The sequence below is a fragment of the Hemicordylus capensis genome, chromosome 1 (assembly GCF_027244095.1).
Source record: "Hemicordylus capensis ecotype Gifberg chromosome 1, rHemCap1.1.pri, whole genome shotgun sequence".
Taxonomy (NCBI): domain Eukaryota; kingdom Metazoa; phylum Chordata; class Lepidosauria; order Squamata; family Cordylidae; genus Hemicordylus; species Hemicordylus capensis.
This window is the reverse complement of record NC_069657.1, coordinates 192,023,176-192,049,311: the sequence shown is the minus strand read 5'-3', so window position 1 is coordinate 192,049,311 and position 26,136 is coordinate 192,023,176. Positions and strand designations below refer to the sequence as shown.

Genomic DNA, 26,136 nt, shown 5'->3' with positions numbered 1-26,136 from the left:
TGGAAATTTTTTAGAGACTTTTTGGTGAGCAGCACCAACTCTTTCCACTTTTTTGGTGGCAGATTTGGACTGTTTTCACCTTCTGGACCTGGCACCCCTAAGCGGACCCATGCTGAATCTTCGTTCACCACCTTGCAAGCCCTTAGCCTGGTAGTCAGGAACATATATTTAGGGTCAGAAATCCAGCTGCATAAACAGTAAAAACAAAGACAGAAACCATCAAATACAATAAAAAAAAATGAAGTCTTTATTCTTTTGGCTCAACTGTAATGTGGCTTACCGTTCTTTATGGTAATAGCATTTTCCTGCATGCAGTTCACCAACACACAAAGTCAACAGTTTCAGTAGAAGGAGGAATTAACATTTAATTTTTGCTTGTGAATGAAATAAAATAAAAAACAAAAAACGTCCTGATGTGATCAGATATACAAGTTTGCTACTTGGTTCTTGTGGGGTGGGGAGCGAAATTATAATTGTGGAACCGCATATAATAGTTAAAAGACTTCTAGTGCAGCATGAATCAACAAGAATAAGAATAGTCTATGTAAACAAACACTGGAAAAGATCAAGGATTTTATGAATAATAAAGACTAACTGTTGATGCAGGCAGTGCTAGGAATTCAAATAAATCTTTCCCACCACATTTCAATTACAAGTTATAGCTATTTGGAAGCAAGTGCATTTTGGACTCGGTCTGAAAATTCACATTAAGATGTGTGCAAAAATACAGTACTAATTAAAAAGGAAAAAAAACCCAAAACTGAACACTATCCCCATTCTATCTTTCCCCCGCCCCTACTTTGCAAAGTTCTTCAGTTAAAAAGTGCTATGGACAGAAAGTAACAACTGCCTGTGACATCGACCTGAAGATCAGTTTTGTTTTGTCATTTATGTACAAAATGCTGAAAAATAAAATTGAATGAGATTTGTACACTATTTATATTGTTTTCCTTAGAAAATTCTAACCACGTATTTTGAACAGATTCAGCTGTTTGTAACATGTGTACAGTTTGGCTACACACTGTTCAGTACTCACTTAAAATTCAAGAGAAGAATCAGATAAAGAAAAGAAAAGCAAGAAGCTTTTTTTAAATAGCTGCAAACTATTGCTTGATGAAATGAGGAATGATGTCTGGTTGAACAATGTTTCACTTTTACCACTGACATATGGCTTCCCATATTAGATTTCTGAATGAATCCAAGTAAAATACAGCAGCAAAGGCAAGATAAACAACATGCATCAGTGATAGCTTCCAAACTACTTATAATGGTACAGAATACATCATATTTTCTTTCTGTTCAAGGTTTGCGAACTACACTTATTGTGGTACATATTTGATGCAATCAATATTGTGCACAGGTCATTATTCCTTTGCTCAAACATGCACCACAAGGGCTAAAATATCTATTTACATAGACAGCATTATCTCATTGACGCATAGAATGTCAACCTTGCTGAGAGCAGAAGATGGCTAAACAATACTGCAGGAGAAAGGAAAAACAAACTTATGAATGTCAGGTTTTTCTCTCCCTTTTGGCCAGTTCAAAAGATTTAAGTGAACATGTTTCAAACTGATTTAAGATTTGAATTAAGTGAACATATTTCACTTCTGACAGCACATTTAGGACAAAATTTCCCCTACCCCTCCTCTGTTCCATAAAGTTTAGTCAAGTACCCATAGCCCTATTCACACATTATGTTCAGCGCATGAGCAATCTGTGTACAGTTTATGTACATACAGATCAGTAAGCATGTACAATTATTTACACATGTTCAGTGCATGTACAGTAGTACACTTCTTATCTGTATCCCGCATTTGAGGGAGTCTCTACCCAGGTTCACTTTTAAAGTGAACGCATGTGCAGTCATTCACATAAATACATATGCATGTGTACGGACACATGTTCACACAGATGTCTGAATAGGGCCCATTTCAACTTTACAACTGAATGGTATGTGAAAAAATAAAAATAAAAACCTCTGTTGAATAACTGTTGATTTTATGAGACTTACAGGCACATTAAGAATTGTCAGGATGAGACACAAAGATGTATACTGTTATTAAGCACCTCAGAATCTGGAGCCATCCTGAAACATGGAAGTATTTAAAACTCTTGTGCAAAGTCTTATTTGTTTCCATGCATGGTCTATAAGTGCAGCATGCCTTCATGCAAATCTTGTCTGTCTGTACATTACAAGCGAATCAGACAGGAGAATAGCTGGTCCTCATATTCCGCCTTGCCCTCCACCCACCCACCCCAGAACATAAAACCCATTTACAAAAATAGTCACATATAATAGTAAACAACCTGTGAATTAAAAAAATGACAACCTCACTAACACGGATTTTTGTAAAAATATGGCAAAAATGTGGCAGTTGGAATGCAAACTGTGGATACAATTATTGTACTTGAGTGTTTTACGTTAAACACACAGAAACTCTAGGTTTGCACCTCTTTTTCTGGTCCCTGCAGTCTGGGCAGCCATTTTGCTTTCCTCTTCAGCAGTGTCAGCTGGTAATGAAAACAGTAACCTCCTGTCAAAGTTGCCATCCTGTTTCACAGAGCAGCATTTGGATGACAAGGGGTCACTGGTTTGTTAATAGGCACTGACCTTAAGTATATATCTAATATTTGTATATATATTTATAGATATATGTAGCGTGTGTGTGTGTGTGTGTGTGTGTAAAAACAGTTTGGCATAAACCTCCTATGGGAGTCCTTTTGAAACAATACTTTCTCAAGCTGTAAACAGTTAATCACAAACAGAATCATTCACTTTCCTCATTTTTTACTGTCCCTGATATCTTTATCTTTATCTTCTTTTTCTGATTTGTCTTTTTCATATTTGTCTTTGTCAGGCTTTGTAACACTATCATAGGAAGGTGGCGAGGTGGTAGAAGGGGTCATATCATTCTTTTCTGGGGTGGAATTCTCATTCAGCTTATCAATGATCATATCTTCTTTGATAAGAGTGTCATCTCCTTCTTTGATTCTATCTTTTTTTAAAATGCAGGAAACCTTTTTAACTTTTTGCCTTAAAAGGTAGCGCCTGAAGGCTCGCTGAATAATGACAGCAGATACTTCCTCTTGCTTTCTTTTTAAGGTGGTTGTAATTGGTTCATAGGAGGCTTTTGAAGGATTGGCTGCCATAAACCGATCTTCCATTTGAACACGAAGGGCATCCATTTCATCACTTTCACCCAGAACACGTTTTGTGAAAGCAAACAAGATGTCCAGGCAGTGGATTCTATCACCGCTGACCATGGGCAGATCCATTGCAATAAGCTGAACTTTGTTCGGTTTTGGTATTAAAAGAGGAGGATCCAGTGAAGCAGCAAAATCAGAGAGTTTACTAAACTCAATGAACTGGGTTGCATCTGGATCAAACTTTTCCCAGACTTCATAGAACATCTCAAAGTCATCCTCACTCAAAGGCTCAGCGCTTTCTTCTGTAGCAACGCTGAAGTTCTCCAAAATAACAGCAATATACATGTTTACTACAACTAAAAATGATATGATAATGTAGCTGACAAAGAAGAAAATCCCAACGGAAGGGTTGCCACAGTCGCCTTTGACTGAGCTTCCTGGATGATCTTTGTGAGGGTCACAGTCTGGCTCCCCACTGTTCAGAATGGGTGCTAGCAAGCCATCCCAGCCAGCAGAGGTGGTAATTTGAAAGAGGCAGATCATGCTGTTGCCAAAAGTTTCAAAGTTGAACATGTCATCAATGCCAACTTCTCTCTTAACATAGGCAAAGTTGGACATTCCAAAGATAGCGTAGATGAACATGACCAGGAAGAGGAGGAGGCCAATGTTAAACAAGGCAGGAAGAGACATCATCAAGGCAAAGAGCAGCGTGCGTATCCCTTTTGCACCCTTGATTAGACGCAGGATTCGACCTATCCTGGCAAGTCGGATAACGCGGAACAAGGTGGGGGACACAAAGTATTTCTCAATGATTTCTGCCAGGAACATACCTAAAAATAAGTTTTTTAAAAGGTTAGTTAGGAAATAGTATAATATTGAATCTCTACATGATATATTAAACATTAAAAATTGCACCTCCTAGAATAATCCTTTAACATGAAGAAAATTTGTACATGCTGTTAAAAGTTACATGCAGGCATTTACTTAATGGAGCACACACGCATAGCTTTAACATTTAACTATGATACCTTTTGTACAGGACTGCACAATTTTGGCCCTCCAGCTGTTTTTGAACTACAACTCCCACCATCCCCAGCCACAGTGGCCAATAGTCAGGTATGATGGGTATTGTAGTCCAGCATCTACAGAAGGCCCAAAGTTGTGCAGCCTTGCTTTAGTATATGGAAGGATTTCCAAAACTGCTAGGAGAGAGTAAAATATTTTTATACATAACAGGCGGCAATACCTTTCTTTATATGGACCCATGAAAAGGTCAGAGAGAAGGTTTTGAGTTTGTCAAAATTCCTTGTTGGGCAGGATGAAAAGCAACACACAAAAGAACAGGCTGGTAAGTACCAAACTGCTATAGAGTATAATGTGATCTTCAGTTTCTCTAGTTAGGGAAAATAAAGCCTGCATGAAACTTCATCTCAAAACAGTTTGCTCATTTCCAGAACAATGTTGTCTACTTTTTAAGCTTTACATTTCACTTCTGGAAGAGTTAATGTACACATTTACTCTCGCCTTCTGGATGCCAATGAAGATGGTATTCCTGTGGTGAGCCATTGCTCAGCTGTAACATAAAGTAGCACTCGCATGTTAATCTGCTTTATTCTATAAGGAATTTGTATAATCCCACAAAATGTTGGATAGTGAAGTGGGGGGGGGGCATAAAATGTGGGGAAAGAGCAAGGGGGCAAAGTCAGTTGATGATGGATATGCTGAGAGAAGTCCCATTCTTCAGCTGCCAAAAACAACTTCTTCAGATACAATTTCACATTTTGGATTTCCTTTTGTAATTTCTCACTTCTCAATCATTCCTACCAGTTCATCTTGCATAGTCTCTTTGCCATCCAAGTTATTAGCCGCCAACCCCTTTCTCATGTGTGAAGGATTAGAACCACCAAACCTTGACAGCAAAGTACTTTTCCTGTCATAATTTGACAAGACTTGCAGAGGTGCCCTATCTTCTTTGTGCTTTTTGCAGAAGTCTTATGATAATCTCTTTAAAACTTAAGGAAGGTGTTTCCCCATTTTGGCCAAAGGAACAATATTCAGCCCCTTAACCCTCATCCAGGGTCATGATTTTTACACACAAGTAGGACCTCCTACTCCCAAGTAGTCCCATTGGTTAAATTGGATTGCCCCCCGCTCCAACTTCTGCAGGCCACAGAACCCACAATAATTGAACATTACATTCCAGGGGAGTGAAGCGATGACCTCATCATATCCCAAGCATGGTGCCCTGTGCTGTGCATGGCTCACAGAGAATGTGAGCTGTTAGCAAAAAAAATGAACATTTCAAACCCCACACTAATGAGGATCCATACTTCAGCATCTCAGTTCTCAGCATTTCAGCTGAAAGGACACACTGTGACAGACCTGAAGACAATTTGGGAGCTGGTCAAGTGCATTCTACAGGCCAGTCACCCACAATTAACACATCTTCTGCTTGTTTTTTTGCCAGCTGTTCTGGACACAAACATCCCGGGTTTCATCATCTGTCCATCCAAGCCAAACACAGATGACAGTGCTTCCCTTTGCGAATAGTGTTGCATCTCTTAGGGTATATCTGGCTTCTTGTGTTTCATAATGCCATAGTGTTTCATAATGTCACAGGTTCATCCCTTGCACAAGAGAGTCTTTGACAGCTAAACACTGGGGAAAAAGTTATCCCACATCACAGTTCTCTGAGGGGAGGTTCAGATGAACATTGCCCTGCATGCGTTAATCGTGTGAGAGGGATGCTCATCTGAATTACCCCTCTACATGCACTTCCACAGTTTTGCAGTGCATGTAGAAGGGTGATTCACCTGAAACAGCCCAAGAGTTGTTCCATGTCTGTACACACTGCTGAACAACTTGCAAGTCTACTTGTCTTTGTTTGCTTCCCAAGGTCAAAATCTCCTATCAGTGGGTAGGATATTTTTGCATCACAGCACCACCATAATTCCATACCGTACTTCTTTGGTTTGCTTGGTATGTGTTGCCAGAAGGGACAGCGCCTTAAAAACCTAACAGCTGCTTATCAACTGCTGGTTAGGAATGTACTGTTTGAAATGTTTCGACATTTTGAGTGCCATTTTGGAGGCCTGTTTCCCCCTTGCTGACAGTTTTCTGGCACTGACTTCCAATTGGCTTGCAATCTCCTTGGTTCTTGGTTGGCTTGTTATCATACAAATCAAGTGTTCTCATGGGTAACTGTGCCCCTATTAGCTGGGGGGATGGGATGGGAGCCCCAAAGGAGGGAGTTTCAAAACGTATTCAAAGGATCCTACGTTGGTTTTAGGGAAAGGTTAAAAATTTGTTTGGAATTGCCTGCATGCCCATTTCTTTTGTGGAATGGGTGGTAGGTAGCACCAATCATGCCCTGACACTAAGGTCAGTCACATGACTGATATCACTGGCGGGGGGCGGGGCTTGCAAGGAGGCAGGCCTCCTGTCATGGTGTAGACTTCTGACTCAGAAGAGTCAGAGGAGGAATGGGAGGATTCGCCTGCTAATGAGGGCTCAGAGGCACAGCAACAGGATTTGGCAGGCAGACCAGACTCTGGAGCCGAGGAATCGGAACAGCTGCCAGACATGAATCCTGATCAGGAGCAGGCTGATCAGGAGGAGGCTGAGATTTCATCTGTCTTGAGAAGACGTCTCAAAAGGAAAGCTCAGTGGGAGACACGCAGGCAAGGAGATCACAAGAGAGGAAGCAGAAGTGCTGACTCAGGGAAGCCTGATTGGCTGCTGGTTCTCTTGAGCCATATATCAAGCAGTCTGTGATTTCCACCAATGCTGTTAGCAGCTTTCGCTGACTGCGGACCGTGTTCTATTTTGAATTCACAACTTTTCCGAGTTCCAGTTTGCCCTTGTTCTGTTCTTTCCTGCTCTGTGTTCCTGTTCTTTTTCATTCCTTGCTCTGTTGTTTTCTTTTCAGTTATTACTCAGTTATTGTTAGAGGGGGGTACCTAGTTCAGTTCAGGGGACTTGATTCATTTACTATTTTCTTTGTGAGCCTTTTGTTTTCCATCATGCAGCTTCGCTGCTACTTTCTGTTAACTCACAAGGGGAGTGCTGAAGGGGGTTGTAAATCCTGTTGGGTTAGCTGAGCTAACAGATTTACGACACCTCCCCACACATGATCAAATAGTTTTAAGGCTGTGCCACAGGGAGCTGGAGAAGGATGTCCTTCGACGTCCTGCCTGCAGCCCGTGCACACACAAGACTGGGTACCTGGGTAGAAGGCCATGATCCCCTGAAGTAAAACTTTGGGTTACCCAGCGGGGCAGTGCCAGGATTGGCCTCAACCAGCGCTTTACACAAGCAGCCCTACCCCCATTGTTTTGAGCTCAGAACAAAAGGCAGACAGCCAAAATGTTTTGTTGAAACAACGGTCAACCTGGGAAACTGGAAACACCCCATTGTTCTCCATGGATAGCAACTAGGGACACCAAAGTGTGCTGGGTGGTAAGGTATGATGGGTGCTACCTAACAACCAACCCACAAAAGAAATGGGCAAGCAGGTGAAATTAAACAAATGTCTAACCTTTCCTCCAATCTCCGATAGGATCAGAAGCCAGTGCCAGAAAACCAATCAACAAGAGAAAAAGAGGCCTCCAAAATGGTGCTTGAAACACTGAAATGTTTCAAATTGATGTCAGGTTGTTTTGTTCCAAGCTCAAAATAGGCCCTTTATTTAGATGGTATTTTGTCTTGAGCTCAAAACAATTGAAATGGCCTGTTACGAGTAGAAATGTTTTGATGTCGAAACACTTTGCACATCCCTAGGGGACAGTAATGTGCAGACCAGGTCTCAATTCTAACATTGCAAATAATGACTACCGGTACGTTATACTAATATAAATCATATTAACATCAAATATTGCTTACTATTGAAAGCTAGAAATGAATCTCAAAGCTAAAAACTCAATGTTCTAGAAATCTCCATATTTTTCATTTGTCATTCTCTTAAATTTTATTGAAATTGATTTTTTCTTACCTACAATGGACAGGATGACAACCACAAAATCAAAAATATTCCAGCCAATGGTGAAATAATAATAGCGCAGGGAAATCAGTTTGAGGACACATTCTCCAGTAAAGAGGACAATGAATATCAGGTTAATCCGGTATAGAACACTTGTCATTTCAGCACTTTGATCATCTGTTTCTACCATCATGGTGACCATGTTAAGGCAGATAAGAATCATGATGCTGATGTCAAATACTTGTTTTGTCACAAAATCAAAGACCATGCCTTGGAATTTGTTCTGTAGATGAAGAAAAAGAATGTGTTACTCATAAATCTTATAACCAGTGTTCCCTCTAACAGGGATTCCCAGATGTTGTTGACTACAACTCCCATAATTCCTAGCCAAAGGCCACTGCAGCTGGAGATGCTGGGAGTGGTAGTGAACAACATCTGGGAATCCCTGTTAGAGGGAACAGTGCTTGTGACTTCCTCAGACTAAAAGATAGTTGTACAAAACATTTGCAAAACTACCACACAGTAGACAGTATCTATCTATCTATCTATCTATCTATCTATCTATCTATCTATCTATCTATCTATCTATCTATTGTTTCATTTCATTTATTTATTTATCAAATTTGTACACTGCCCCAAACCTTTGTCTCTGGGTGGTTAACAATAGCATAAAACAAGTTAAAAAGATATGCAAAAACTTAAAACAATATAACAATTTAAAAATAAACCAGAGTTTAAAACCTAAACATTTAAAAAAGCTGAGAAAGTTTGGTGAAGAGGTGGGTTTATAAATGCTTTTTAAAAATTGTCAGAGATGGGGAGGATCGTAACTCAGTAGAAACTAATCAAAACCTGGTGCACTAAGGGCTCATTTCTCAGTGGAGCTGCTACTGCATGGTGTGTTACTAAGAATGAGTAGACTGGTCCTTGTGCCAATGGGCTCATCATCTAAAAATAGACACAAGGGAGACAACAGAGGGAGGAAGGGGAGTGGAGGCAGGGATAGGAGGTACAACGACTTCCCATGACAGCATCATCGCTCCCAGGAGGTGGAACTACATTGGCATGGAAAGCAAGCACACCTCTCAGTGGCTCTCTCACAGGATCTTGTAGTCACTACTGGAGAAGAATAGGATGCATACAACAGATCAGCATCCTATGGTTAGAGTACTGCTGTTTGCTAACTGCACGTATGCTCACAATCTTAGAAATGAAGAGTCGTTTTATCAGAACATGTGAAGTTGCCTTACACTGAGTCAGGCCCCTGGTCCATCTAGCTCAATACTGTCCTGACTGGCAGCCTCCAGGCTTTCAGAAAGATATTTCTTAGCCCTACCTGGAGATGCCGAGGACTGCAACCGGGACCTTCTGCATGCAAAGCAGAACTCTTCCACTGAGTTGCTGCCCTTCTCCTCTTTTTATGTCCATCTTTCCTATTCTTTCCATTCTATTTCTATACTGCTTGATAAATAAATATATCTCTGGGTGGTGTACAGCGTTTTAAAAGACAATATAAAAGAGTAAGAACAGTTAAAATTCCACAAATCACAATCAGAACAATCTCATAAAATAAAACAAGTTATTAAAATTAATTTCAATTAAAAGCCTGCGAAAAAGGTGTGTCTGGAGGGTCTTCCTAAAAGCAAACAGAGAAGGAGATGATCTAATTTCAACAGGGAGCATATTCCAAAACTCCAGGACAGGCACAGAGAAGGCCCAGTCCCTAGGTGCCACCAAACGAGCTGGTGGCAACCGCAACTGTACCTCTCCAGAGATCGTATTAGGCGGCAGGGTTCATGACAAAGTAGGAGCTCCTTTAAATGCCCCAGGCCCAAGCTGTTAAGAGCTTTATGGGTGATAATCAGCACTTTGTATTTCATCTGGAAACATATTGGCAACCAGTGCAGTTCTTTTAAAACTGGTGTTATGCGGTCCCTTCGGGTTGTCCCAGAGACCAGTCTGGCTGCCGCATTCTGTGGCATTTTTAGAAAGACATTCTTCAGGACATACTTTAAAACAGGGACTGCAATGGTGAAAAAACCTAAGAGGCTTACTGCTGGCCTGGGAATAGGTTTCTGTGGTTTCTTGGACCCCAGCTTTTTCATTGCATTGTAATATTTCTTCTGTTCTTCTGTCATAAAGATGTCTTGACCTCCAAAGTAAAGGAACAAAACCAAAACTGGTTATAACCTTACACCTCTTTAAAAAACAAATTCTGAGTCGTAATCCTAAGGAAGTAAGTCATGACTAGGCACCATTGAAATCAATGAGGCAAGTTAGCAATGACTAACTTAAGTCACATTAATTTCCATGGGACTAAGGATACAACCCACTGTTTCGTATTTATTGGACACTGAAACCTGTTGCCTGGGCATCAGCAAAGGGTGAGAAGCTGTGACTGACTGTGCAGCAAGGCAGAGGTCACTGCCCTTGTTTTCGGATATATATGCAGAACACATGTTCCTTGATCCAATGCTTTTTCCTTTCCAGGTGTGGGAACTCGGATGTGCCCATAATGTTTCCCTCATTCATGGGATTGGAGAAACCAGATAGGAATGTCCATTCCTTTGCTTTCTCTGCTGAAATGATTGAAACCTCCCCTATGTACAACAGCCCACTGTGCATGTCTGAGAGCAGTGGATCTCTGGAACAGGGTGACCGTCTCATCTAGAACCCTTTAAAGCAGGCATCCTCAAACTGCGGCCCTCTAGATGTTGCTGAACTACAACTCCCAGCATCCCTAGTCACAATTTTTTGTGGCTGGGTATGCTGGAAGTTGTAGTTCAGCAACATCTGGAGGGCTGCAGTTTGGGGATGCCTGCTTTAAAGGTTGATGGCTAGCATACAGACCAGGGAAGCACCAATACCTCTCACAAAGTGCTGGTGCTGTGGGGTCACTGATGCTGTGTTCTGTAGTAACACAGAATGTGCTCCCATGGGGTGGGGGTGGGGTGAATTTTGCTGACCTCCCCTGCCTTTGGAAGCACTTCCTGCAACCTGAAATTGGATACTCAAGGGTCACACAGCTCATTTACTTGCAGGAGGTGCTCCCCGCGGCAAGGGAGACTGGTGAAAACTGCCCCCTTCCTGCACGAACAGCACTGCTGCATTAGTCCGAGATATAGCAGCGCCAGTGCTCCATGAGAAGCCCTGGTGCTTCCATAGGCTGGTTGTCACTCAATTTGTCTGAAATATGGAGAGGGTGGGGGAAGGCGCCATAGCGAAGTGATATCATATTGTTCGGAATATATAGTAATTCACAAACAGCTGGTACACAGAAGTATCAAATTCTTGGTCATCTAAGAAAAATTCAGAAACTGAATGGGGAGAATTCTTTCCCTGGAGAGACCAAGGGAGCAAACCTTTGCACTGCTTCCTTCTCCCACAGTTCAACTATTGGGCAGGTCTACAGCTCCCAGCAAAAATACTGATGCCTGAAAGGACACCGAGATGGGCCTCCCTTATCGACATCATGCACATTATGTTTGCTGCTCTCTTTTTACTAAGTAGCACTAAACATATGCACAAGAGTGTGCTGTACGGGGTTTCTATCCCTCAACTTCTCTCCAGTTCCTCCCTTTAAAGCCATTTGGCAAACGGAGACTGGAAATCTTTCAACATGTTTTTCATTGCTGTGTGTGTGTGTGTGTGTGTGTGTGTGTGTGTGTGTGTTTTAAGTGTCACATGTTCCTTTTATACTCTCCATTTTAAAATTCACGGTTGGCTTTGTCCATATTAAGCACACATGGTTCAACTAAACTGCACGTATTTCCTTATATTGCACATAAAAATACTGGATTTGCTGGAGCTGATCACTCTGTACTCTCAGAAAAAATGGACTTCATACATTTCTTTTTTGGCAAGGGGAAATATTTTTCTCAGTTTTAAGTCCGGATGAGAAACACAATGCAACAGCTACTGACTCACTGCCATTGACCCCAACAGTGTGTTCAGAACAGTGTGATAAATACTTATCTTCTTTTTTTGTTGATTAAAATTGTCTATGATGACACCAATGAACAAGTTCAAGGTGAAAAAGGACCCAAAGATTATGAAAATAACGAAGTAAAGATACATATACAGATTATCCTCATAGTGAGGCTGATCCTCCACCTACAAAATAAGCACACATATTTTTTAAAAAAATCAGGGGAAAATATTGTCATTAATACAAAATGTGATACTTTAAGACCTGTTAATTTTAAAACTAAAATATAATAAGCCATGATCTGGTAAAATTATTTTAAATTGTCACAGAACTGGGCTTGTCAACATTTAATTTTTAACTGTATAGCTACATATGGACAACTCTAAACGGAAGTATAGTGATAATGGGCTCTTAGGAAGGAAGGCAGACATTCAGAAGTAAAGAGGAGATGAGAAACCAACAAGGAATGAGCATGAGATACAGCTTCTAATGAAAGTGGGAGGTGCATGGAAATGCTATTGAAAGATGAAAGGAAGTTGAACAAAAACAATCACATTGTGCAGTTGCTCTATCATAAGACATCATAACTAATTTTTGAAGAATATACAGAGAGACCTGTCAATAGCTCACACTGCACCTTGGAAATCGAAGGAGCTATTTCAAGGCACCAAGGGGTGGAAAAGGAAAAACAGCAATGCACATTGCACACAGGGATCTTTGTGCACATTTATTAAGGTAAACACAGTATTTTAGTTCCTGGTGTGATTGTGACATTCACTTCAATGGGCTGAAGTAAGAGCAGCTATCATAGGAACACAAGAAGCTGCCATATACTAAGTCAAACCATTGGTCCATCTACCTCAGTATTGTCTACACAGACTGGCTTCTCCAAGTTACTGTTGGAGATGGTGTTCCAGTGCATCGACCTTTTGCACCAACTATCCAAATGACCACTGGGGCACTGGGAGTAGAGATAGTCTCCCTTGCTGTTCTGCCTGTCTCTGCTTGATTGGACTCCTTCAGTTATTTCCTGTGAGAGTCAGATTCCCTTCCTTTCCTCTTAGAGAACAGATGGAAACATATCTCTCTCTCCCTGCCTATTCATTATGTAGTTCTATAGATTAGGATTAGGTCTTTCCTATCCAAAGTGTACTTCACAAGAATCTCCATGTGTTTTCTCTAAACAGCGGCAACAACTAAACTCTGCATTCTACTCTGTAATTGGAGTGGGTAGTTTATTTAGTGCTCTGCTAATTTAATGGGGGGGGGGTTACAACCCCCAACAGTTGATTGATTGATTGATGAAGTGCTGTCAAGTTGGTGTCAATTCTTAGCAACCACATAGATAGATTCTCTCCAGGATAATCTGTCTTCAACTTGGCCTTTAACGTCTCTCAGTGGTGTATTCATTGCTGTCGTAATCGGGTCCATCCATCTTGCTGATGGTCGTCCTCTTCTTCTCTTTCCTTCAACTCGCCCCAGCATTATGGACCTCTCAAGGGGGCTGGATCTTCGCATAATGTATCTGAAGTATGATAATTTGAGCCTGGTCATTTGTGCCTCAAGTGGAAATTCAGGACTGATTTGTTCTATGAACCATTTGTTTGTTTTCTTGGCTGTCCATGGTATCTTCAAAGGTCTTCTCCAGCACCAAAGTTCAAAAGTGTCAATACTTTTTCTATCTTGTTTTTTCAGAGTTCAGCTTTTGCATCCATAGATGTCATGGGGAAAACCATTGTACGAATGATTCTAATCTTTGTAGGTACAGACACGTCACGGCATCTAAATATCCTTTCCAAGGCCTTCATTGCAGCCCTATCAAGTGCTAGTCTGTGGTGTATTTCTTGACTGTTGGATCCTTTACTGTTGATGGTCGAACCTAAAGGGCAGAATTTATCCACCACTTCAATGTCTTCATTATCAATTCTGAGGTTGGTTGCTGTATCCACTGTCATTAGTTTAGTCTTCTTTACATTTAGTCGTAGTCCCATTTTTTTTACTGTGCTCCTTGACTTTCATTACTAGAGCTTGCAGATCATCTGCATTCTCAGCTATCATAGTGGTGTCATCAACGTAGCACAAGTTATTGATGTTTCTTCCTCCAACTTTAAAACCACGCTCATCTTCTTCAAATCCAGCTTCTCTCAGTATATGTTCACCATAGAAGTTGAACAAATAAGGAGAAAGTATACAACCTTGCTTTTTGGAACGTCTCTTTCACCATGTTCCGTCTGGACTGTGGCTTCCTGTCCTGTGTATAGGTTTCTCATGAGAACAATGAGATGTTCTGGGACGCCCCTTTTCCTAAGGGCATTCCACAACTTGACATGGTCGACACAATCGAAGGCTTTTCTGTAGTCAATGAAGCATATATTGACTTCTTTCGGGTATTATTTGGCTTTCTCAGTTATCCAGCATGCATCAGCAATGATGTCTCTTGTTCGTCAGCCTTTTCTGAAACCAGCTTGAACATCCAGCATTTCCCTTTCCACGTAGGGCTCTAATCTGCATTAGATGATCCTGAGCATTATTTTGCTAGCATGTGAAATTACATGCTACAGTTATAGACAGAAATCTCTCTCAGCCCTATCTTGGAGATGCCAATGAGGAAACTTGGAACCTAGATGCTTTTCCCAGAGCTGCTCCATCCCCTAAGGGGAATATCTTACAGTGCTCACACATGTAATCTCCCATTCATATGCAACCAGGGCAGACCCTGCTTAGCAAAGGGGACAAGTCATGCTTGCGACCACACCACAAGACTAACTCTCCTCCCAGTTATCACAACACTAGAGTACAGGTAATACAGTATCCCGAAGAATATAACTAAGTATGGAAAAGGCAGATGATTAACAGATAATTTCCTTTGCTCAACCTAATGACAACCAAATGATCTGTATGACAGGTGAAACAATGTAAACAAGGTTATAAAGCTACCAGCTCACCATACTTGCCTTTGCTGATTGTGCCTACAAACAACACCTCTAATTATCATTTCTTGTCACACAGGCCCAGTTTTGATTAAATCAAACCATGATCTAATTGTGGTTTAGCATCATCATAGTGACTGGGTGTTTCAGGCTCACACACTCCTCCATCTCCTCTATGTGCGATGGGAGGAAGTTTTTGGCTTCTGATTCTTGTTTAGAGCAAGCTGAGATTTGACATGATGTCACGTTAAATTCTACAGATGGACTGTGTCCAGAATTGCAAAGTGTGCAAGCCCAAGATTCATGATAGTCAAGCTAAACCATTTTTGAACCATGGTTTTGTGTCATGTCTGAACTGGGTCATAGAATGCTAACTTCCCTTATATATATTTCTTGAAGTACACATACAACCAGTGAAAGAAAAATACCACTTTTATTACTTAGGAACATATAAGAACATAGGAAGCTGCCTTATACTGAGTCAGACCATTGGTCCATCTAGTGCAATATTGTCTACGCAGACTGGTGGCAGCTACTCCAGGGTTACAGGCAGGAGTCTCTCCCAGCCCTATCTGGAGATGCCAGGGAGCTTTCTTGGAGCTTGGAGCTTTCTGCCTGCAAGCATGCAGATGCACTTCCCAGAGCAGCTCCATCCCCTAAGAGGAATATCTTACAGTGCTCACATGTAGTCTCCCATTCAAATGCAAACCAGGGTGACCCTGCTTAACACAGGGGATACCTCATGCTCACTACCACAAGAGCAACTCTCCTCTCCTACTTCTGTACCGCCACAGGTATATATGATGGTAGGTATGAGGACTCAGGCTTTTCTTTTGCTTTCTACTTGTGATACAGAAAAGGGGTCTATATTAGGAACATGTGAAATAAATATTTAGGAACATGTGAAATAAATATTTGAATAGGCACTCTTTACTGCATTGTTTTAAGGTTAATAATGTGTCAATTGTTCAGCAAATATTTTCATTTTTAAAATTTAGTTTGTTGTTTATATACATTTTAAATTTGTACTGTTACATACAGGGGACACAAGGGCCAAGTCAAGGGTGCAGAAATAACATTTAGTATAGTGCTTAGTACAGTGCCTCTTGGACCATTTCTGATAGCAGACAGCTGAGTTCTTCACATTCGTATTGGTTCCAAGTGACTTGAGAACAGAATGCGGATGGAAAAAATAAATCAGTCCTAAAAATGATAGCTGAAAGAATAGTGATGTGAGATTTGAGTGCAAAAGTTGAATGTGCCACTGTAGCATACTTACATTTCGGGAATCCACAGCTGCATACATAATATCCATCCAGCCTTTGAAAGTGGCCTGCAAGTAGAATATATGTTTAATGCCTATTCTTCATATGCACGATGCTGACTATAAAACTTAAAGAACCTTAAAAACTTTTAGAATCTTCTCATAAAAGAAAACCATTTAAATTAAAACAATAATGATATGAGAACCTGGATGAGAGGAGCCTAACAACTTCTGCAAACCAGCAATACTCCCTTTCCCCCCTTAATATCAATAGTGTTGTTAACGATTCAGTGGTAGGCAATCTTATTCTTTGGCACTCCAGGGCGTTTTTTCACACAGGGCTTTTAGCTTGCATCTCAACAAGAATGAGGGTGAATTTACCCTGAAGTGAGCTATCAGGGAGCACTTCACACATGATTTGGGTTTTCATTGCATGTTAGGGTGTAGCCCGATTTATATCCAGGGTAAAAAAATCCACTTTTTGCATTGGTTTTTTTTTAGGGCAACTTTGGAGCAATCAGCGGTGGTGGCGCAGCAGGAAAGCAGCTTGCCTAGAGTGCACGAGGCTGTTAGTGCAAATCCCCACTGGTGTGCTTCCCAGACTGTGCCTAGTAAATATAATTGTAGTCACCTATTTTGGGCAGCAGTGATATAGAAAGCTGCTGAGGGCACCTCACACGGAAGGCATCTCACACTGCGCGGGAGGAGGCACTGGTAAACCTCTCCTGTATTCTACCAAGAAAATCATATGGCTAGACAAATCTATGTGATCGCTAGGAACTGACACCAACTCAACAGCACAATCTTTCCTTTTTTCTTTTCAACTCGCAGTAAACCCGTGGTAAAGCCTGCTATGTGAACACCCCATCCCCCAGCTATTGTTGAACTATAGCTCGCATCATCCTCAGCTACAATAAATTGTTGTTGTAGTTCAACAATTGGAGTGCCAGAGATTGCCTACCCCTGGATTAGACAATGACTTCTCGGCCATCTCTTTGTTTTGCAAACTGAGGGTTCTCAGTTCAGGAGACCAATGGATGTCTCTGAATGGGAGAGTTAATGGCCTTGACAAATCCTGAAAGGGGGAAGCTACAAACAGCCTGGCAATTGGCACACAGCAACCAGATAAGAGGAGTTCATGTGAGACTATAAGACTCCCTGAGTACCATATGTATGTTAAGGAACAAAACAAATAGAAGGGTTTCTATGTGAAACAGTAAGACTGAGTTTTGGAGAGGCTGAAACAGAAAACACCAGAAGGCACAAGGTAAGAATTCTGTGTTTTTTAGAATTTAAGAAATGTAGAAAGAAGGCTTAACCACTTACCACTTGAAGCAAAGAAAGGTAACCAAGTCCTACATTATCAAAATTGACTTTCACATTTTTCCACCGGGCTGTTTCATTTCTTACTATGAGCTCCTCACACTGAGTCCAATTGTCAACTTGGTCAGTACTGAACATATCACCGGTTGTGGTGTTAATACAGTGGTAGAACTTGCCAGCAAAGAGATTCACTCCCATAATGCTGAAGATAAGCCAGAATATAAGACATACGAGAAGCACATTCATGATAGAAGGAATTGCTCCCAAGAGAGCATTCACCACCACCTATAAAACAAGTGAAACCACAGACAAAAAGTGTGGACATTTTGATAAAAGAGCCTATGCTATTTTCAGTTATACAATGTTGGGTGAGTGTTTCCGGAGGAAATAAAAACTCCTAAAACATGGTAGATATAGATGCTCTGATTTTTAATATGATGCTCAAGTCATGGAATAACTGAAGCAAGATCAAAGCAAAGCAAAGCAAGAAGAAGTAAAATTATGGACACCATCCACCACAAGTTCGATGGTGCCAACCATATGAATGCTTTGAGAATAACAATAAAAGAATGGTCAAATTCTTTGTCCAAAAGTATGAACACAAAATAAAATATATAAATAATATAGCAAGTTTTTAAGGATAACCGATGACATTAACAACACAGATGGTGTTAAAAAAGCTAAATAAATGTGCCATATAATAGCTGTTTCAAATATTGTTTTAAATTAAACAATCCCAAACAGGATGCATCTTCTGCTATTTCTCCTCTATAATAACTGGACAACAGTTAATGGCAGAGATATATTGCCAATTAATAGAGTAATATTGAAAAGTCAGCTTGAGTAAGCATCTTATTTTACAGCAGGCCTGCTCAACTTTGGCCCTCCTGCAGATGTTGGCCTACAACTCCCATAATCCCTGGCTATAGGCCACTGTGGCTGGGGATTATGGGAGTTCTAGTCCAAAAGAAGCTGGGGGGGCCAAAGTTGAGCAGGCCTGTTTTAAAGCATGCCTGCACAACTTGTGAACCACCCAACCCCCTGAATGCAGCCCAAATTTGCCAATGGTACCAGATGGAGATGTGAAAGTTGTATGAGAATCAACCACACGAACCAAATGTCCCATGTGGTTGTTGCTTCCATTTGTTATGGCTGCAATATGGATCTCTAAACATAATGTGGTTTGGGCAACAATGTTGCCATGGTAATTTATGAAGCAGATTCAATTACTGTTCTAGAGTTGTGGACATTCATTGCAAAAACCAGGCAGCTTTTGGAAATGGTGTATTATAGTTTTTAATCCAGGCAAACACTCAAAGGGTAAGGTTAAATATAGCACTATTTTAGTTAGCATGTTTTTATTTCATATTTTTATATAGTTTTAAAAACCAGGTTACCCGCACTTAACCTTAGAGATATGGCATGCTTAGATGTAAATAAATAAATAAGGCATCATTTTCAGTGTAGACAACTGACTTCAAGGCATGGGCATCCAAAACCCGGGGGATGAATGTCTTTCTTTTCTAGTTATATGATCAGTCATGTGTTACTCCTTCCATAATTGCTGCATTTCTACAGCTGACCTACATTTCCCCTTTTCTGAGTCCTGAAGCTATACCACCCGCTTACAGTATGAATCCTTTGACAGAGCTAAAGAAAGAAAGCGCCAGATAGATGGTATCATTCGCCAACATGAAATGTGGATTGTAGGGGCCCCAAGAACAGATGGCATTCAAGGAGGCAAGAGGCACAGCAAGTGTTTTACATATATGGGCCCATGCACAAAGGAGAGCACTGCAAACATATGGAAGACTGTCCTCAATATTTTATCAAACGAAGACAATGCTGCCCGCCCCCGCCCCCCATATTAAGAAAGAAGCACTATCTGAGCTTCATTGTCAAAGATAAAAGATAAGTAGGAATCTTAGCTTCAGTGAGAGAACGTTAAGGAGGGATCTGTCCTCATTTTGGAGCTTTGGGGACTTTGCCATTCTGAATAATTTAGTTCATCATAAACTTGCCTACCTCACCATTCACAATGACTCCACATCTCAATACTTGTGGAGTAACTCTTTGGAACCTCTCTGCTTACCTCACCATATTGTAAGAACAATGATTGTTTGTTTTTATCTGCTGCTTCCTGATGTTTTAACAGCCACTAGTCAATAGGAGGACTTGCCCTCTTATCCTATAAATGTTCTTAGGAATCTTTATTAAGGGACTTTGCACACACACACACACACACACACACACACACACACACACACACACACACACAGAAGTCCAAGTATACAATGCACATAAACATCACTTGAAAAAAGTCCAAGACTATATACAGTTTTAAAAGAAAAATCATCATTTTGCTAAGTGCATCAAACCCCATGCGAGGACTGGGTCATGGGTAGCAACTGCAGGAGAGTCAGGAGTCTGAAGCGAGAACTGGGAGGATATCTAGGAACCAGAATAAAGGAGTCATGCCTGGGATCAGAACAGAAGTTGAAAGAGCCAAGGAGTCAAAGCAGTAGCCAGGATCAGTCAAGAAGCAAGCCAGGAAGTCAAGACCAAAGCCAGAAATTAGAACTAAAGAGCCAAGCCTGGAACCACAGAGAGAAATACACCAGGGCCAAGGAGACCTTGTTACTCGGGCAAAGTCCAAGTCCAAACAGGAAGTCTATACACCTTCCTACTCCAGAAGAATCCAGTGATCAGCCTTCCTGGATGGGGCTAGTCCAGGGCCTGATAGTTCTTTATTCTAGCAATGATGTTGCAGACAATGAGGCTGTTCACACAAACAGCCTTACCTGAGGTCGCACAGCCCTACCTGGGTAGAGCTGCTTGTGTGGAGCCCCAGGATCAAACACAATAGCTTGAGTTTGTTACCTGGGCTTTTACTGGGGTAGAAGGGCATGAGTGTGTGCCCGTCAGTCCCTGGTCGTGTGCATGCTCAGGCTGCTGCGAACCCAAGTGTGTACTAAGCCAGGTGGCAAGAGCACCCGGCAGCAGGGAAATGCCCTGAAGTACATTGTGGGATGCTGGAGGACTTCTTCCTCTGGCTCTCAGCTCTGCCACTCGCCGTGGCTTGGCTAATGTGCCATGGCGAGCTGCAGAGCTGTAAGGGAAGGGTGATCATGTGTGAGGAGCGGCAGAGCTGTAAGGGCAGGGTGATTGTGTGCAATCGTCTGCCTCCCCACCTGCCCTCCCCAACAAGGTTGTGTGCACAACCCGAGAGTCTGCAATTCAATGTTTTTTCAGGGTTGGAACCTGAATTCTCATTGAAGAGCTGTTTTATAGCCCTTATAAAGCACTGCATGCTAAGGGAAATATCAGGTAATTCAAATCAACCTTTATCTTGCTTCTAGGAATTTGAAGTATAATAATGAAGTTAGCAATTCATAGAAGTATATAGAAAAATGGCAAATCGGCTAGAGAATGACTGAAGTTTGATTTTACTTCTTGGGTTCTTGTATGCTAGCAGAGTTAGTTATAAATAAAAATAATAAATACTATTAGTATATATTAGGACCATGTAAATATTTGGCTCCAAATATCCAAACACAAATAATCTGCACAGCCCTCCTGGAACTATGTGGTGGTGACTGTTCCCACCACTTACCTGCATGCACAGGTCTGTGCTATTGACCACACTGGTGGAGCCCTATTGAGCCCCACTAATGTCTGAGTGGGTGCAGGGGGAGTGCACGGGGAAGTAGAGTTCCAGAGCATTCCTGGCTCAGTGGAGAAATGCTTGACTAAGAAGCAGAAGGTTGCTGGTTTGAATCCCCACTGGTATCCTATATCGGGCAGCAGCGATATAGGAAGGTGCTGAAAGGCATCATCTCATACTACGCAGGAGGCGGCAATGGTAAACCCCTCCTACCAAAAGAAAACCACAGGCCTCTGTGGGCACCAGGAGTCGAAATCGACTTGATGGCACACTTTACTTTATAACTGGCCTAGGGTCATGACATTGGCTGAGATGAAATCTGAACCAGGGACTTCTCAGCTCAGTTTTTAAATATACCATAAAGATGATGCTATGAATGGTTTTGTTTCATGTCTATATTATTTCAGGCTTTTTCGTTCTTTTCTTACCCTCATTCCTTCAAATCTTGATAAGGCTCTTAAAGGTCTCAAAGCCCGTAAAGTCCTAAGTGACTTAATTGCACCAAGTTCTGAGTAGCCCAAGGCATTCGCTGTTAAGCTAACTAAAGAGACCTAGACACAAAAAAGAAAACAAAGTCATTTGTTAGATGTGGAAATTAAAATAAACCTCATGCTCTGTTAGCACAAGAAATTACTTCTATAACTGGAGAGATTTTTCAAGTCAGACATAGGAGAAGACTAGATGCATATTAGCTGAGGTTCAGGCGTATCATCATAAGCTCCAGTTGACACTAAAGAAAATATTTTATTTTCATTATAGAGGAGCTGAAAAGGAATTCACTGGCTGATATCCTGACCATTGAAGCGGGCATAGAACTGAGAGCTGTGCACTTGCAGTGGAAACCTTCCTGATGATGGTAGCACTCAGTGTGCAGTCGGGAAGGTGAATTTGGGAGATCCTTCCTTTAAAGCACCCCGGGCCTGGAAGAAATATGTCCTTGAGGTTGCCCGGCCCTCAGGGAATAATTTTGCATGGTGCAGAGTGCTTCCAGGAGAAGGAGCAGTGGGTGATATTTGATAGCTCCATTCTTCCTTCCCTCAAAAACTTTCTGTACCACACAGAAGAATGTCCCTAAGGGCTGCACAGCCTTCAGGCACATATTTCTACCAGGCACAGGGCAGAGCAGGGCAGGTAGGTTCCCCAAAATTCACCCTTTGCAGTGTGCATCGAACAATCCACAGTTACGTTAGGTCCTCTGCAACAAGCGTGCAGCTCTCGTTCCGCACCCGCTTTGGTTGTCTGGATGTCAGCCACTGGTGACAGCTAGATCCAGTTGTTCCTGGCCATCATTTTCAAACCTCAAAAGATGTATATAACAGTTCACATCCAAATACAGGTCAAAGGAAGCAGTTTCTAATCTGGCAATTTTCCCCCAGTTTACACAAATTTCTATAATAGGCTTATTTTAAGGGATTCGTCACAGTATTTCATGAGCTTGACCCATGGGTCACAAAATATTGTGGTAAATACAGCACAAGAAGCCTATTATGACAATTTATGTAAATTATGCCAGTTACAAAAATCACGTCAGTCATGAACATTATGCAGATTCTATGATATCATTTTTTTTCTGCAGTCAGTAGAGTTGTTACCTTCAAGAGTCATAGATATGATGTTACTGGGAATGCAATGGCTCTAGAGGCCTCCCTAAATTCTGTGTCACTCTTGGTCTACATAGGATTCTCCTCCACACCTCACACTTTGTGTTACATACTGAAGGAAGAGGTGGAAGTGGCAGAGGGCAGTCCCTTTTAGGTCAGGAATGCTTCAAGACCCCCAATGCTGTTGCAAATAGTCCCCATGCATCTTTTGTTGGTATATGCAACAGCTGCAGAGCAGAAATATTAAGGAAATTCACATGACCATTTTCGGCAGGGCTGGGGAGGACTGGGGGAAAGCCATAACACAACCTACTTTCCCCACATGATCCTCACGGCTCCAGGATTACTCATGATGTGTGTCCGTATGAGTGGAGCATGAGTGATGCTGGAGCAGCAAGGGGGAGGGAGGAAGCAGGCAGGGTCCTCCCTCATTCCACAATGCACCATGCAAGGAGCATTGGGAGAATTCCCCGCTGCCAGGTGCTCCTTCCACCCAGCTGTATGGAAACTTCCGCACAACCAGGCAGTGAGGTAGGAGAGCACATGTGTGCCCTTCTACTTCACTTTTAGCCTGGTAGAAAGCCTGGGCTACCCAGTGCTGCCTTACCAGGGTAGAGCTAGTTGTGAGAACATCACGGTGTAGTTTGGGACTAATCTGCTCTAAGGCCAGAAGGGGCACTGTGACAAGGAGTTATAATGCAGAGAAAGATGGCGTTTCCTTTGTTCTCTTGTTGGCTGGGCTTTCTGCATATTCCTGTTCCTCTTCTTCCTGTTCCTCTCCCTAAGATATATGAATCCTCACACATCTTGACGTCTACCTTAGCAAGTTGTAACTAAGAAAAGTGCCTTAAGGACTGAGTAAAGCTCTGTTAAACTTCCACTGACATTTGTTCTTCAGTCAGTTAAGACAGAACCAGCTCTGCCCCTTCTGTCAGCTATGCCGCTATGGAGTTGCCAGGCTACAGGGACACTGCCACACCCCATCCAGGACTTGTCAGCCTGTCAAGCTGCACAGTCGCTTGGGGGCGTCCCCTTTCCACTCTGTCCCTTGCTCTCCACGACCCAGCAAACGGTAAGGCAAGGGCATGGAATGACAGGATGGGCACTAAGCGCTTTGCTCCCAGAAGGGAGCAACAGTGATGTATGCTCGCATGCACAAAAACTCCAATTGGCAACATAAGCAGGGCACCCCATCACAGCACTGGGAGGGGAGCAAATGCCTGGTGGGGAGGGGGGACCAGGCTCAGGTATAAGTGGCAGATCTGGCAGGGGACCTGGAACAGCAAATTTCTATTTTTTTCACATATAGGTTGGGGAAGGGAGACCCAGCCTGTTCCTCTTGGGGGTTATCAGTGCTTATGTTTACTCATGAGAAGAGCCATCTGAGAGGGCTAATTGCAAATTCACAAGGTGGTACTCTAGGTGGTACTCAAGTTGCATGCTGCAAAGTTGGCCCATTATCCCACGGAATACTCTCTCATGAGAGTGGCAGCCTATGGGGGCTTGATACCGAGACAGGATGCTCCATGCAGCAAAGCCACGGGGTCAGGTACTTGGGAGAGTGCTCTCCCAGTTTTGGCTACTGCTGCCAAGCTGCTGTCAAACCCAGCGCCCTCCCAGCCCTTTTGGAGATGTGAACTCTGGCCTGCGGCCCCAAAGGATGAGCCCACTGTCCCAGGGCTGCAGGAAACCGGGGATCTCCTCTCCTGGGAATCCCCATGTCCGCAGATCTGCATACAGCACAACACTGGACTGAATCCGGGAACTTTGAATGGGTTTAAAGGTCCGTGCTCAACCCATTTATCTACACCATCCATGCAAGTGGGTATGCCCTGACAAATGGCCCCCTTCATGACAGGGATAGCTAGCATGATCAGGGCATCGCCTCTCTGGATGGGAAGCAAATAGCGGGGGGGGGGGCGCTCCTGTCCTGGTTTAAGAGGCTGACACAAGAAGGGATTCTGGAGCTAAGTTCTATTTTTCTCACAGAAGGGGGCCCCTGCCCCTTCACCTATTGGGGGTTCTTGCTCCCCAGGTTTACTCATGATCAAGGACAGTCACCAGAGTTGGTATGGATAAGCCAAAATCCTTCTTCAAAGATACGGCCACTCAACCCGTGGCCCACTGCACAGGCATGAGAGTGCCAGGCCATGGTGACACCCCCACAAACTCATGAGAAGGACCATCAGAGGGGAGGGAATTGCCTGGACGAGTCTGATACAAACACAAATGGCAAAACATCCCTGTCTCCCACGGACACCTCCCTCACGAGAGTGTCAGGCCATGGAGGCTCTAAACAGATCAAGGTTGCTGTGTGGAAGGAAACTGTGGAGTGGGGAACCTTGGCAACCGCTTTCCTTGTCTTCCAAGCTGCTGTGGAAATGTGCCCCCTGCCAGCCTGTCTGCCTATGTTGACATGTGTGTCCTTGCCAGTGCTCTGGAATGGCCACCCCATTGTCCTGGGTTGGCCAGAGAATGCGGGATACCCTCTATTGCGATTCCCCACACCTGCAGATCTGCATACAGCATGATGCCAGACCAGGAGCTTGGATTCTTAAAGGGTTTAAAGGTCCTTCTCAGTATCTCCCTCCCCCTCTCCTCTGTGCATGCATCCAGGCCATGACACATGGAGCATCTCGATATCCAAGTCTTCAGAGGGATTGGGGGGTGAAGGCTGCAGAGAACGCAAGGTTATGGTGAGACATTGCCCGCAGCATCCACCAGCACCTTTGCCCTCTCTCATCTACATATCCCCTTCTAGGAAGTGTACATGTTCCCCTCCCCTCCCTTAATTAAAGTAGAATAATACCCCCCAGCTGTGAATTCGTGTTTGTGTGGGACCATCTGGGTGAGGGGTACTTGGGGCATGGTGGTGCCATCACTGGCAGAAGAACTGCTATGGCAGGGCAGGGCATGTAAATGGATTTAAATGCCCTTTCCATGCCGTGGGGGGGGGGGCAGAGCACTCCAAAAATGCACAATAGCACTCGGCATGCCACCTTTGAAATTGTGGCCAATCAAGGCCTCCCCATTGACGTGATGATACCTTGCCCAGAGTCAGCCTGTGCAGCTTGCTGGGATCTGCCTCGGAGGCCGAACAGAAGGGAGGGGCTCCCTTCTCCTGCAACTGGGGTTTGGGGTTGGGCAGTTTGGCGAACATCTGCAGTGTGATTCGGAGTTACAAATTGAAACCTCTGCCACGTTTACCTCTGGTTTGTCATTACATGTGAATGCGGCCTTAGTTTGGATGCTGCTCTTAATGAAAGTTCATGTTATAATCTGTCTTCAACATTTTAAT

At 42.7% G+C, this 26,136-nt stretch overlaps 1 protein-coding gene across 2 annotated transcripts in view; it reads right to left on the bottom strand.

Moving 5' to 3' along the window:
• Window positions 1-224: 224 nt before the first annotated feature.
• The window catches only part of LOC128330810 (sodium channel protein type 2 subunit alpha), a 161,478-nt gene continuing 135,566 nt past the window's right edge, over window positions 225-26,136 (bottom strand). For both annotated transcript variants that reach the window (XM_053264186.1, XM_053264180.1), the window contains exons 21-27: window positions 21,666-21,788; window positions 17,577-17,858; window positions 16,266-16,319; window positions 12,104-12,241; window positions 10,183-10,287; window positions 8,141-8,411; window positions 225-3,980 (exon numbers count right to left, since the gene is read on the bottom strand). In XM_053264186.1, coding sequence (XP_053120161.1) covers window positions 2,785-3,980; window positions 8,141-8,411; window positions 10,183-10,287; window positions 12,104-12,241; window positions 16,266-16,319; window positions 17,577-17,858; window positions 21,666-21,788 — 2,169 coding nt within the window. In that variant the 3' untranslated portion in view covers window positions 225-2,784. The remainder of the gene's footprint in view (window positions 3,981-8,140; window positions 8,412-10,182; window positions 10,288-12,103; window positions 12,242-16,265; window positions 16,320-17,576; window positions 17,859-21,665; window positions 21,789-26,136) is intronic.